General features: G+C 39.8%; 1 protein-coding gene across 9 annotated transcripts in view; it reads left to right on the top strand.

The window, feature by feature from the left end:
- Positions 1-15496, top strand: part of LOC102122298 (ras-related protein Rab-40A-like) — a 79085-nt gene that overhangs the window by 30491 nt on the left and 33098 nt on the right. For 7 of the 9 annotated variants that reach the window (XM_074029579.1, XM_074029580.1, XM_074029576.1 and 4 more), the window contains one exon: positions 10562-14897. The exons of 1 other annotated variant lie outside the window; for it this stretch is intronic. In XM_074029579.1, coding sequence (XP_073885680.1) covers positions 10635-11471 — 837 coding nt within the window. In that variant the 5' untranslated portion in view covers positions 10562-10634 and the 3' untranslated portion in view covers positions 11472-14897. Of the gene's footprint in view, positions 1-8513; positions 8636-10561; positions 14898-15496 lie in introns of those variants that run through there. One more of the 9 variants, XM_074029582.1, reaches the window with a different exon arrangement.

The following is a 15496-nucleotide window of genomic DNA, read 5'->3' as shown; positions in this document are numbered from 1 at the left end:
TGGAGTGCAGTGGTGCAATCTCAGCTCACTGCAAGCTCCACCTCCTGGGTTCATGCCATTCTCCTGCCTCAGCCTCCCAAGTAGCTGAGACTACAGGCGCCCACCACCACACCCGGCTAATTTTTTTTTTTGTATTTTTTTTAGTACAGACGGGGTTTCACTGTGTTAGCCAGGATAGTCTCGATCTCCTGACCTTGTGATCCACCCACTCAGCCTCCCAAAGTGCTGGGATTACAGGCATGAGCCACCGTGCCTGGCCAAACTCATCCTTTTTTATGGCTGCATAGTATTCCATAGTGTATATGTGCCACATTTTCTTTATCCAGACTATCACTGATGGGCATTTGGGTTGGTTCCAAGTCTTTGCTATTGTGGATAGTGCCGCAGTAAACATATGTGTGCATGTCAAAGACTCTATTTTTAAAATAAGGTCACATTCACAGGTATCTGGGGTTAGTACATCAATGTATCTTTTGGGGGAACAAAATGCAACCAAACAATAATACCTTGATTTTTCCCAGTGAACTAGGCAAAAATTAAAGTATTGATAATTATCAGTGTGAGTGGGAATTTGGGGAAAATATACCCTGTTATAATGTAGATGAGGTTCCCACAAAATCTTCTCTCCCTTTCTGAGTCTCAGGAACATTCCTCATTCTAAATATCAGTGTCTTTCCTGTGCTTAGGGCTGAGAATGCTTAAGTTTCACCACCATTTTATTATTTTGTAAAATTGTAAAAGCAGTAGCTATTTATTATAGTTAAAAATAGATAGCATAGGAGAGGAAATAAATAATATTAATCCCAAACAGAACACTCAAAGACAAGCCCTGGTAATGAGTTTATCTGTATAAATTCTTTTAGAAGTTTCCTTATTCAGGTATTTATATATTTAAGCAGAACTACATGCATTTATATATTTATTCATGAAAGATAAAGTTTCATTCTACTTACTTTCATCCTATTTACTTTTGCAACCTGCTTGTCTAACAAACAATATACATGAAAGGTTGTGAGTAAATATCAGGCTGCACCATAGGGATAACAGAGATACTAATGGCCCATAAAGATAGAGAAAAAGAAATAAAAATGGCTAAAATATGTTATGATCCGAGTGATTTTTAGGTATTGAGTCATTTGGTGCTTATAGTTCCCTCACAAAGTAGATACTGTGGCTAATCTCCATTTCATAGATGAAAAACTGAGGGACAGAGAGAATAAGGACTTTGCCTGAGACCACACAGTTAGGGAGTGGGACAATTGGATTTATGTCCAGTACATCATGCTCCGGAGTCTGAGAAACAGTGAAATCTCTGTTGTTAGGTGAAAGATGCAACTGCACAAGCAAGGATATTTTAGGAGCTCATTAAAAGGAGTATTTCGGCCAGGCATCCCAGCATTTTGGGAGGTTGAGGTGGGCGGATAAGGAGGTCAGGAGTTTGAGACCAGCCTGACCAACATGGTGAAACCCTGTCTCTGCTAAAAATACAAAAATTAGCCAGGCGTGGTGGCGCATCCCTGTAATCCCAGCTACTCAGGAGGCTGAGGCAGGAGAATCGCTTGAACCCAGGAAGGCAGTGAGCTGAGATTGTGCCACTGCATTCCAGCCTGGGCGACACAGCAAGACTCCATCTAAAAAAAAAAAAGAAAGAAATATTTCGTATGTTAATACATTTATACAAAAAAAACTGCTCATGATGAAAAAAACTGGTCATAATGAAAACAGGTGGAATGTGACCTTGGAGAGCATCTTCATTGCAATTCTGGGGACAGAAACCATAGTGCAATGGGATAAGGAGTCAGTGGGAAGTGAAGAATGTTAACAGAAAATGCGGAAAACTCTTTTTGGTTCTTGACTTTGAAGGGGAAAAGAGAGAAGAAGGGAAGGAAGGAGGGAAGGGAAGGAGGGAGGGAGAGGAAGAGGGGGATGGACAGGGAGAGGGAGAGGGGAGGAGAGGGGAGGGAAGGAAAGGGGAGAGGAGAAAGAATGGAGGGGATAGGGGAGAGGGGAGGGGAAAGAAGAGATAGACAGACAGAGAGAGAGAGAGAGAGAGATCCTGTGACTAATTGGGTGATGAGGGATCCAAAGAGATTTTTTAAAAACTTCAATTCCTTGAAATTTTGAGCAAGTTTAAAAGTTGATGTGAAGAAGCCGTCTCATCTCAGATTTAACCTATGAAGTTGCCCATATATTCATTTCCCTTCTTGCTCTCTTATTTCCAGTTTTGAGTTAATGAGATACCTCCAATGAACTAGTATGTTTTTCAAGCTCAATACATATTTAGTTATTACCTAATAACAGAATGGACAATTGTGTGTTACAGAAATGCTAGTAATTCCTGGATTTTTGTCTCTCAGGAAGGCAGTAAGTCGCTGAAATTTTGATGTGATGTGGCTGAATTATGCATGATCTGAGAACCCTGCACAGGTGACTGCAGGATATGTTCAGAATACTCATATCTATATCTATATATCTACACACACACACACACACACACACACACACACACACACACACACTAAGCAGTGCTGGAGCACTCATTAGACAATCACTGCCCCTTGTGTCCCTGATGAGATCTGTCATGGAGCTCACCAGGTGAGTTCACACACGCCTGTCTTACCACCATGGGGAAGTGGATTTGGGTCTCCTTACAGGCATGATATTGAACAGTATTTATGAATTATGAAACACTAAAGAATGTGGAGAGCATTCTGTTTCTAAAACTTTGAACTGAAGGCATATCCGAGAGATTCGCTTCTTTTATCTGGATGTCTGTGTTCTCGTCTGGAGAAGCAATGAGAAATGATTTTTCATAATGACTACCTAAGCCCTGAGGCTCACCCAGCCCCTACTGCTGTGTTCCAACATTTAAAGGACCATTGAAGTCCCACTTCATGTCATATTCTCTGGGAGGGTTGTCTTATTAACCCCTCATACAGCTCTGTAAGGATGGTATGATCAGTCCCATTTCACAGATGACCAACCTCAGGCTTTCAGAGCCTAAGTCACCTCCCCAGGTAAGTGGCAGGATTGGAATGAGGTTCCATCCTTCACCCTCCCTAGGGGACCCTGAGCACCTCCCTTTTAGAAGATGGGCTTCCAGGGCTTGAGAAATGGTCAGATTCCACTCCCCTGCTATTGTGGCCCCACAGGTCCTTACTCCATAACTCCTCTGGGTGATGAGGAAGACAGAGGAGGTGAAATCCTGCGCTTTGTGCCAAGAGACCTGGGTGTAGACCTAGTGTGTAAAAACCCCACTAAGGGCTGTATTAAAAACAAGGGAGAAAACATTTGTAAACTACATCTCAGATATTGGGTTAGTATCCCTGATTTGTGAAACATACTTGGTAACAAAACAATTGGCAATGATTTCAACAGAAAATTCAAATAAGTATATACATAAACAATAAACATTTAAAAAATACAAAAACCTGTAGACCTGAGTGTGCACTATTCTACGGACAACAGACCCCTTGGGGTCAAGGGGTGGGAGTTGGGCCAGTGAGAGGTGCACTTTAAATTTGATTTTTGGTGAGTGGGCTCAGGCAGAAGCTCAGGTGTTGGCCTTGGGACAGGCAAGCTGGAGAGAAGGAAAGTAACATGCCCTGAACTACTGTAAGCAAATGCACTTTGTATTTCATCTGCTTTTACCCTAACAACATTTAACCAGTCATTCTGATAATTATTCAAATCAGGAAACTAAGCTTAAGGAGAGTTTATGTAATTCAGAGAGAAAACTTTTTAATCTCCTGATCAGCAGCTAACTTTGGAATTACTTAAGGTTTTTTTTTCGGTTGTTATTTTCATTTTGTCTTGATGCCTCCAGAACTCTGAGTGCTCTAATCTCCTTCAACGCTGGCAGTATCTGCTCCACAGGTGGTTTTTAATGTTTTTTTCTTTTAAAATATGACCTCTATAATGTTTAGGTCCCATTAATAAAATTTAAAACACTTTCCAAAGGAAAAAAAAACACTAAAGACTGTATTAAAACAAAGGAGAAAACATTTGTAAACTACATCTCAGATACTGGGTTAGTAGCCATGATTTGTGAAACATACTTGGTAACAAAACAATTGGCAATGATTTCAACAGAAAATTTAAATAAGTATATACATGAATAATAAACATTTAAAAATACAAAAACCTGCAGCCATAAAAGGAATGAGATTATGTCCTTTGCAGGAACATGGATGAAGCTGGAAGCCATCATCCTCAGCAAACTAACACAGGAACAGGAAACCAAACACCACATGTTCTCACTCATAAGTGGGAGCTGAACACTGAGAACACATGGACAGAGAGAGGAACATCACACACCAGGGCTTGTTGGGGGTGGGGGTAAGGGGAGGGAACTTAGAGGACGGGTCAATAGGTGCAGCAAACCACCGTGGCACACGTATATCTATGTAACAAACCTGCACGTTCTGCACATGTACCCCATTTTTTTAGAAGAAATAAAATAAATACAAAAACCACAAGAACTAACAAGACAGAAATGATTTTAAATCCTGAGAATTTATAATGACAAGATGCAAAAAATGAGGACTATGATTGTACTTTTGGAGAAGACTGTGTGTGAAGGTGAATGTGTTGATGTGCACCTCACCTACAGGGGCACTTCTGGAGAATGTGCACTATTCTAGGGACAACAGACCCCTTGGGGTCAAGGGGTGGGAGTTGGGCCAGTGAGAGGTGCAGTTTAAATTGGATTTGTGAATATACTCTTATATAGTTTTTGAAGTTTCATATTTGAGAATAAAAGTATTTTAGTGAATATTTGAATGCACAGTTTTTAAAAATTTAACTGGCAAGTAAAGAATTGGCAATGATCTATTCATTTGTCGTAAAATATGTTGGATTATGTTTTAATTAGATCTGTTTGGATTTAAATTTTATGCCCCAAGGACTTAAAACATATATATATATATTTAAAAAGCATGTCAGTTTTTAAAACCTTTGTTGAAAAGGACAAAGTTCAAACATTTTATTACAAACTAAGATTAAAATATAAAGCTATTATAATTAATAATGAACACTGGAAACTCAGAAGGGGGAGGTGGGAGTAAGGGAGGGAAAGGAGTAAGGGATGAAGAATCACCTACTGGGTACAATGTAAACTATTTTGGGTGAAGGGTACACTGAAAGTCCAGACTTCACCACTGTACAATTGATCCTTATAACCAAAACCACTTGTACTCCTGAAGCTATTCAAAGAAAAACAATTAAAAATTGAGATCTAAAAAAACAAGCTATTATAATTAAGAGAATGTAGAATTGGTGTAAGGATAGAAAAAAAACAGGCCAATGGACTTAATAGAGTCAAGAAATAGACCCAATCCATATGTGGTCATTTTCACTTATGACACAGGTGACAGTGCAGTGAAGGGAGAAGGATGATATTTTAAGTATGCTAGCTGAATTAGATACGTACAAAAATTGATTTCAGGTAGATTGTCAGTCTAAATGCAAAAGTAAAAGAATAACCTATAACAATGTAGGAAAATATTTTTATGTAGTTGGGGTGGCAAATATTTCTTAATCACTAGACAAAAAACTGTTAATCCCAAAGGAAAAAATAATAATAAACTGAGCTACATTATAATTAAAGACTCTGTCTTCCAAAACATACTCTTAAGAAAGAAAATATTGAAATACAGAGTGAAAGATTTTATATATACAGTGATTTGATTTTTCGGAAACAAGGAGAAAAGTAGAAAATGAGCAAAAGAAGTAAACAGGCACTTTACAATATAAGAATCCCATACAACAACTGCATGTATAAAAAGGTGCTTAACGTTTTTAGTTTTTAGGACAATGCAAATTAAACTTGTCATGAGATACTACAGTAACCCCATGAACTGAAAAAAAAAGAATAAGGGGCAAGTAGAACCATTATGTACTATTACTGAAAGTAAATTGGTGAAAATACTTTGGGAAATCATTTGGCAATATCCACTAAAGCTAACTATATGCATACCTATGAGCCAGCAATTCCAATCTTTGACATACTCAACAGAATCGTGTACATATATCCACTAAAGACAGCCACAAATCTGTATGTAGTAGTACTATAATATTAGTCAAACTGTGGGCAGAACCCAAATATCATTCAACAGATAACTTGTAGTATTCATAAAATGAAATACTCTACCACAATTAGAATGCTCATTTTAATGTTGCCATATGCAAAATCATGGATATATCTCACAAGGATAATATTAAGCAAAAGAAAGCAGAAACAAAAAAGTATAATTTCAGGTATATAAAATATGAAAAGTTCATAAACAGGCAAATCTCTAGTGTTAGAAGTTAGTGTAGTTTACTTTTGGGGGAATAATGACTTGTAAGGTCATAAAGGAAGCTCCTGAAGTGAAGATAATGTTCTATTTCTTTCCCTTTTTTACTAATAAATTCTGCTTTTATTATTAAAAGGAGCTCTTGTAAGCATAAGTGTCTCTTCAATGGTATAAAATTTCCCCTTCTTTAAGATTAAATATAAAACATTAATTAAAATATTCAAGGCAATAAAGTTAAATTCTAATGCCTGGCTGGGTGCAGTGGCTCACACCTGGAATCCCAGCACTTTGGGAGGCTGAGGTGGGTGGATCACATGAGGCCAGGAGTTCAAGACCAGCCTGGCCAACATGGTGAAACCCCATCTCTACTAAAAATACAGTAATTAGCCGGGTGTGGTGGCACATGCCTATAATCCCAGGTACTCAGTACGCTGAGGCACGAGAATCGCTTGAACCTGGGAGGTGGAGGTTGCAGTGAGCTGAGATTGCACCACTGCACTCTAGCCTGGACGTCACAGCGAGACTCTGTCCAAAAAAAAAAACAAAAAAAGAAAAAGAAAAAAATTCTGATGCCTTTCTGTAGTCAATGAAATGGACCTGAAAGAAAGAGCCATAGTGAATTTTAAAAATGTACCCAAACTTTGAAAAAATGTTGCTGTTTTCCAAAAAATAAGTTAGTTGAGATGTTTCTTCATTATAGGAGGCAGAATGTTCTTCTCTTTTAAATTTCAGTTTTTGTTTTAGATCCAGGGGGTACACGTGCAGGTTTGTTACATAGGTATATTGTGGGATGCTAAGGTTTGGGATATGAATGATCTCATCACCTAGGTAGTGAGCATAGTACCCAATAGTTTTTCAACCCTTGCCCCACCTCTCCCCCCTCCTCCAGTAGTCCCCAGGGCTTGTTGTTGCTATCTTTATGTCCATGAGTCCCCAATGTTTAGTTTCCACTTATAAGTGAGAACATGTGGTATTTGGTTTTCTGTTCCTGTGTTAATTCACTTAGGACAATGGCCTCCAGATGCATCTATGTTGCTACAAGTGACATGATTTTTGTTTTTATGGCTGTGATAAAATACTTTTGAACAGATTGTCAAAGGTACTGTGTATATGTTTATTAATTTGAAAAAGCATTCATTGTATTCTATTTTATGGTAAAAACGGAAAATAAAAGAATTTAATCGACAGGGTATTTGCGTGTGTGTGTGTGTGTGTGTGTGTGCGCACATTTGTGTGTGTGTCTAGGTCTAGCTGTATCACTTCAAATACACACTCACAGATGCAGTTTTATCTTTAATTCAGACAGGGGCTGGAACCAATCTCAGTTTCATATATGCCAGAACATGACTGATACACGGAGATTGCTATCGTTAGGTGAATAATTCCAGAAAACTCTGGCTGAGATCTTTGTAGCTCACCTCCAACATCCCTCTCCCTTTCCCTGGGCCCCTTGTCTGAGACTTTCAAAGCTGTGATCCAGGTTCTGGCCATCAGGAGGCATCACAGCTATCTCCATTTTTTTTTTTTTTTTAAATGAGGACATATTGCAAAGAGTGACAAACTATGATGCCAGTTCTGTTTGAAAAATATATGTGTATTAAAGCTGGTCCATTGGCTGTGGACTCCAAATCTACATGGCATTCACTGATTTATCTCTTCCCTCCTCAGTATACGTTGTCCCGTGCACACTATAGAGAGGTCCCTCACAGAGAGTGGGGCATTTAGCCTCCATTGCCCCTGTATAGGCTTCCCAGACCTCCACCCATTCCTTTTCAGTCCTCCCTTCTCTAGGATCCTATGGACACAGTTGCCCAGACCCTGCTCCTGTGACCTCTATCCTCTCTGTCACCTTTCTTCAGCCCTGTAAGTGCTACTTGGTGTTTCATGCCCTGGAGCATATGTTTTTATAGTCTTGTTTTACATCTATCATTTTTTTCTTTCTAACATGGGAAGTGGATTTGGGTCTGCTCAGAGGCATGATGTTGAACAGCTTTTATTAGATTATGAAACATCCAAGAATGTAGAGAACATTCTGTCTCTAAAACTTTGAACTCAAGGCATATCAGAGAGAGATTTGCTTTCTTTATATGGATGTCTGTGTTCTCATTAGTAGAAACAGTGAAAAATGACTTTTCACAATGCCTTCTTAGCCCAGAGGCTCAGCCAGCCCCCACTTCTGTGTCTCAGCATTTAAAGGGCCATTGAATCCCACTTCATGCCATATACTCTCAACAGGTTTTCTCATTTGCTCCTTGGGACAGCTCTGTAAGGATGATACAGTCAGTTCTATCTCACAGATAATCAAGCTCAGGCTTTCACAGCCTAAGTCACCTTCCCAGGTAAGTGGCAGGATTGGAATGAGGTTTCATCCCTCACCCTCCCTAAACGACCCCAAGCACCCCCTTTTAGAAGATGGGCTTCCAGGGCTTGAGAAATGGTCAGATTCCACTCCCCTGCTATTGTGGCCCCACGGGTCCCCCACTCCACAACCCCTCTGGGTGATGAGGAAGACAGAGGAGGTGAAATCCTGCACTTTATGCCAAGAGACTGGGTATAGGACCGCATGAGTTGGCTGATCCCTTAAGTAGTGAGTGGGCTCAGGCAGAAGCTTAGGTGTTGGCCTTGTGACGGGTGAGCTGAAGAGAAGGAAAGTAACCTGCACTGAACTACTTTAAGCAAATACATTCTATATTTCATCTCCTTTATCCTAATGGCTGTTCAAGGTACCAATAATTATGATCATTATTCCAATCAGGGTGCTGTCTTTAAGGGAGTTTATATAAATCAGGGAGACAACTTTATTATCTCCTTATTGTCAGCTAACTCTGGAATTAATCTAAAGGCTTTTTTTTCTCTATTTGCCCTGAAGCCCACAGAGAAATAGAAATGTTTTTCTTATCCTTTATTCACATGTTTGTTCTGTATTGATGAGTATTTAGAATGTTTCTCATTTTTTCCTTTTTAAAAAGATTTCAGCAATGCTATTTCAAATAACCACTTACCTGGCTATTTTGGACATGTGAACATTTTTTCCTCCATTACATGTGTAAACATCTATCCCTTGGGGCTTGATTTCAATAATTTAAACTTCCTTATATGTGTCTGAGCATTCTCATTTCTTTAACCATCTTTGTACCTGTTGTTACAATATTTAAATGTATTTATAACTGATAAGTGTCTTTCCATTTCCTTGATGTATTTGGTCCCTCATCCCGCCCCCATACCCAGACACACACAGAACCACTTTTCACCTTTTCGTTTTTCAAATTTTTAAAAAATTCTTTTTCGCTTTTTTTTCTACATTTAAATTTTGTCAGATGATAGGTGATAAAAGGATATTTAGATGGTTTCATTTGCATTCCTTAATGTATTAGTGAGCTAGAATGCTTTTTCTTGTGATTACTGGCCATTTGTGTTTCTTCACCTGTGAACCATTTACATATTTTGTCAGTTTTGTTGTTTTGTTATAGGAGCTGTACATGTGTTAAACCTAAAACCCTTCACTGATGGATGCATGTGTTATTTCAACACATCTTTCTTGGGTGAATATTATTTATGAGACACTCTAGCAAAATCTATGTCCTAGATGTCTCTTCTGAGATCTTGGCTCTTATATTTATGGGAGATGTCCACCTGCAGCAAGAAAAGTATTAGTGCCCATGCAAACATGCGTGGCTTGTCAAGGATCACATGCACAGACAGTTCACACTTACTCCTAAACCCTGCATGGCCACAGAGTAAAAAGGATGTGTGGTGCATTATATGAGGAGAGCCCTGGCTCAGGATTGTGATTTCTGTGATCTCTATAATAATGGCAATATTTTTTTTAATTACATAACATTTCTGAGTTTGCCTTTTCTGATTTGTAAAATGGAAACAATCATAGCTAACAAAGACAGCTATTCTGAAAGCAAAAGAACAAAATATTTTAAGTGTCATACACAGTGTAGGGTACCTACGGTACTCAACACATCTTAGTCCCTTTCCTATCCCATACCCGTCCTTCCTTTAAAGGAGATTCCTTTGACATAATCCAAAAGGCACGGTTCCATAATGATCATATGAAAATTTTAAGGGAAATGTATAGGTTTCCATGATTAATTAACTGCTGTGTCACTACTCTGTGCTGGGTAAGGAAAAGGAAAACAATCACTGAACCAGTTTCCTGGGTTTGTAAAAGAAATCCATCAAAGCCACCACCTCATTTCGCTTTATTTCATAGACTTCCCCATCTCATTTTTTATGTTCTATGTTAATTTCTCAAGAAAAACAGGCCCGGCACCGCCTCTGCGTGCAACCCTGTGGGCCTGGCTCAGGCGGGAGTGCGGGGCCAGCAACATGAGCACCCTGGACAGCCCCGACCAGGCCTATGACTTCCTGCTGAAGTTCCTGCTGGTGGGCGACAGCGACGTAGGCAAGAGTGAGATCCTGGAGAGCCTGCAGGATGGCGCAGCCGAGTCCCCATACAGTCACCTGAGGGGGATCGACTACAAGACGACCACCATCCTGCTGGATGGCCAGCGGGTGAAGCTGAAGCTCTGGGATACGTCGGGGCAGGGAAGATTTTGTACCATATTCCGCTCCTACTCTCGTGGTGCACAAGGAGTGATCCTGGTCTACGACATTGCAAACCGCTGGTCTTTCGAGGGTATGGATCGATGGATTAAGAAGATCGATGAGCATGCCCCTGGTGTCCCTAAAATCCTGGTGGGGAATCGCCTACATTTGGCATTCAAGAGGCAGGTGCCCAGGGAGCAGGCCCAAGCCTACGCTGAGCGCCTGGGCGTGACCTTCTTTGAGGTCAGCCCTCTGTGCAATTTCAACATCATAGAGTCTTTCACGGAGCTGGCCAGGATCGTGCTGCTGCGGCACAGGATGAATTGTTTCGGGAGGCCGAGCAAGGTACTGAGCTTGCAAGACCTCTGCTGCCGCACCATCGTGTCCTGCACACCCGTATACCTGGTGGACAAGCTCCCGCTCCCCAATGCCTTAAGAAGCCACCTCAAGTCCTTCTCCATGGCTAAGGGCCTGAATGCCAGGATGATGCGAGGCCTCTCCTACTCCCTCACCACCAGCTCCACCCACAAAAGGAGCAGCCTCTGCAAAGTGGAGATCGTCTGCCCACCCCAGAGCCCACCCAAAAACTGCACCAGAAACAGCTGCAAAATTTCTTAAGGAAGGCACCAAAAGGAAACAAGCTGGAATCGCTCCAGGAAGAACTCTGGTTACACCTGGAAGACAGAAGTCGGAAGTCGCATTCTAGATTCAAGAAATTAGTTTTCAGTTTCTCAAGGGAATCATGCTGCTTGGGAATAGTGTGATGCCTTCTGTCAATAAAAACACATTACGCAGTTTGACTTTGAATTTCTATGTGGATGTGCATGAAGCTTTCTTTTTAGACGTGTGTTTATAAACGGGAAATTAGTACTCTGCTCAACTCTTGGTAACATGAAATTTTGAATGTTACTTATATCATAATCACACTGCAACTTTTTCCTTAAAATTACTGCCTTTGTAAGAATGGTGATATGGCAGTGATGAGTATAAATTCAAGTAAATTTGAGAATCAATGATAGTGAGATAATTTAGTCATTGATATTACAAGAGGGGGCTTTTTGTAAACCTCCTTTTAAAGTCAAAGCACCAATTTATAAAACACTGCAGATGCATACAGAGATTGTATATAACAGATCTGTCCAGTTTGTGCATGAAATGGATTTGATAAAGTTTTTGCTATGTTATTTTACTACATTTGAGGATTAATTCGTGATTTATATGTATGTTTTTCTATAAATCTACTTTTTTTGTACAAGATGTTCTACAAGATATGAAGCTAAGGGAGGAAAACGCCAAAGATATCTCTAGTTATGTTGAACATAGCCAACATGGTTTCAATGGATCCGTAAGAAAAAACCATTTCAGTAAGGAATGAAGTAAGTACTTATTTGAGAAAATGTTTCTTAACAATAAAAAGGTATATATTTTTCTCTTTTGGTAAAATGAAAAGAAAAAGAAAAATATACATAATGTAACCCCGCAGGATGAGGCTTTGCAGAAAAACATTGCAATAGAACATGGCAGGGCAGGCCCATTATAAGACTTTAGGTGAGTCATTTCCCCTGTACTGGCCAGTTTTGGTTAACAAATCTCAGATCAATATAGAGGTTAATGAGATCACATCTGGGAAAGCACTTGTGAGACCTTAGATGGGAAGGAAGAAGAACTGATTTCCACGTAGTTACTTTCCAATTTACATTGTGAATATTATTATAATCTATATTGGATGAACTGAGTAAATATAAGTCCTTGCACTCTTGTAACTGAATGACCATTTACTTGTGCATTGTCATAGGGTGATTATAACATAAAGTACTGCAGAAGGGCAGTATCTCTGGCCTCAGGAAGCCTTGGGGACTCACCCTTCCTGAACGCTGGCACTTTTCTGTCTCATGAGTTTCCCACAACATTCCTGGGAGGTAGAGGATATAATTTCTACACCATCCTGTAGCTGAAGAAACAGTGATGTTTGCAGGTTAAGCAGCCTGGCTGGGGAGCATCCTGCCACTAAGTGGAAAAGCAGAGACCTGCACCCTATACACCCCCAGGCAGACTGTGATGCTGAGCTGCACATCACACCATAACCAAGTAAATCTTGCTTTCCTGCTGACCCGGGTCACTAATGAAATCTGTATCTTCAGCTCTGAAGCCAGTCTGCCAGTTCTGTCTCTCTTCTGAAAGACAGAGAACCTTGTCAGACCTAAATTTCCTACTCTGTAGACAAGGGAGTGCATCTGGGCCAGTACTTTAGAAACTGGAGTCTCCAGACAGTTCTGATGTCAAGAAGAATATGCACTCTCAGAGGGACAGAGGTCATGCTGAGGGTGAATACTTGAAGGAGCAGGCCCTAAACACATGCAGATCGGGGATGCATACAGTCTTTAATAGAAATTACCAAATCAACCTGGAAAGAGGTTGTACTAAGTGACATCCCCACCACCAATATGAAACAGGGTAGACTTCCCTGCATGCCTACCTTACTAGAATCCTGAATGGTTTCTTTTTATACTTAGATGATATGACAGGTGGAAATTCTTTCATTGTCATTATATTTAATTTGGTGTTCAGATAACTTAAAAAATTCCCTAGTATACAAAATGCTCTGATAATCATCATTGCATTATATTTTTATTGCAAACTGGTCCATTTTCATATATAGCCTAAAAACAATGAGCAACAGGCACATTAGCCTGCAAGTTCTCCTAGAGCTACTGGTGGCATTATGGTTCCAGGGTGTGTTTGTGGCCTCTGGGGGATACTGATGGCAGTGTGTTTGTCTAGAAGATTAAGAACATCTCTCTGTGATATTAGTTGAATTCAGTATTAGAGAAGAGCTGGAGTCTTTTTAAATGACACAAGAGCTGGACCACAACATGCTTCTGAGCAGGCTGTAATACTGTCCCTGTGATGGAAAGCAAGTCTTTCTGTGATCTCACCTGCTCAAGTCAGGGTGGATCCCTCCAGGATGTAAGGTATGGCAGTCGGCCTAAATCTGCTTCTGAACACTGAAGCTGAGTGCTCCTATCTTCCTGACATCAGTTACAGAGACTGGAGAAGCTGTATCTTCTCAGACACCAAAACCATGGGTTCAGTCACCTGTGTGAGGAGCTCGGTGCTAGAAGATAAAATACCAGTACCTGTTTGACACATCGTGCATCTATCCATTCATCTGTCCATCCATTCATCCGTCTGTCCATCCATCCATCCATCCATCCATCCATCCATCCATCCATCCCCATAGTTAACAGGCATTAAGGTCAAATGACACCATCCTTCTGGTTAAGCTTTAGACTTCCCCAGAATAGAAACAAGGAAGTAAGGGGGTTGTGGTGAACTCAGTTTCTAGACCTAAGAAGAGATGGCTCCTTCTCATTAATATTTCCATCCTGAGAGAGCCTCTTACCATTGATAATTTCAAAATATAATTTAAAAACCCTGGACCCCTCTCTACAACCCTAGTTACTGTTCTCTTTACATATATTCTCCCATTGCAACCAAAGTTCTATGAAGAATTCTCAATACTCAACTCATCCCTTTATACCTCCCTCCACCTCAGTCCTCATTCCTCATCTAATGGTGCTTTGTTACCGCACCCCTCCACTGAAATGAACCCCATCAAAACCAACAGCCACGCCTTTGTCCCATTTATAGATCAAGACTGTTGAAATGAACATCTATCTGGAGACAAAGCTTCACCTGCAATGCCAAAATTCAGTTGCTTTTGTATAGACAAAGATTTTATGGCAATGCTATATTTACCTAAAAGCTAGCATTGTAAAATAGCTTCCATAGAGTCAGTCAGATAATGTGAAGGCTGTGCTACAGGAACTGTGCTATCAATTGAAGTACAACATTTCCCCAACATATCCCATAATATTGCTTCAATAAAAGGAATGTTGCAAATAGATTTACTGCATGTTAGCAATATTTTTATGATCACTTAAATTCTGTTTATTGTTTTATTTCTTTCTGAAGGAATTACTAAGTATACAATGTAATCACCTGAAATTAAAATGTTGTTTCAAAATTTGTCATGGTTAAATATATTGCCTAAAAGCATTGTCTGATTGTTTAATATGCCATAATTAGGTAATATAACGGTGGTGAAATATAATGGTAGAGAGAGGGAACTCCTGCAATCTCCTGATTAGGTCAGAATTCTACTGCACCACACAAATCATAATGCTGGAATTCCTTTTGGAATGTTTCCATTTGGTAAACTATCCCAACTATATGATAAGTGTACATAATTCCATACTGATATAAATAAGTGTTTCAATTGAAAAAGAAATGGATCAGAGAAGACAAATTGTCTCAATCAAATAATTCTAAATAATATATATATGGCTACCCCACAGTTCATGAGGTGAAGTTTAATTCTGTCCTCTACCTCCTAAGAACAGGGCTTAGTGACTTACTTCTACAGAGAAGAGTATAGGAATGTGAAATAGTTACCACACACTGGAGAAATTTGGCAAACAGTACCTTAACCAAGTGATGAAGGTTAACATCACCATTGATATCATATGGGTAGCATGTAAACCCATATATGGTGTGATAAAAAGGGCAATTCATCTCTGTGGTATTCCTTCTGAAAACCCACAACCTCAGTCTAATAATGAGAAAAACAAGTTAAGCCTGTA

This window comes from Macaca fascicularis, chromosome X (genome assembly GCF_037993035.2).
Source record: "Macaca fascicularis isolate 582-1 chromosome X, T2T-MFA8v1.1".
NCBI classification, from domain to species: Eukaryota; Metazoa; Chordata; class Mammalia; order Primates; family Cercopithecidae; genus Macaca; species Macaca fascicularis.
The sequence above is the reverse complement of the archived record's forward strand: the minus strand, read 5'-3'. Positions and strand labels throughout refer to the sequence as shown.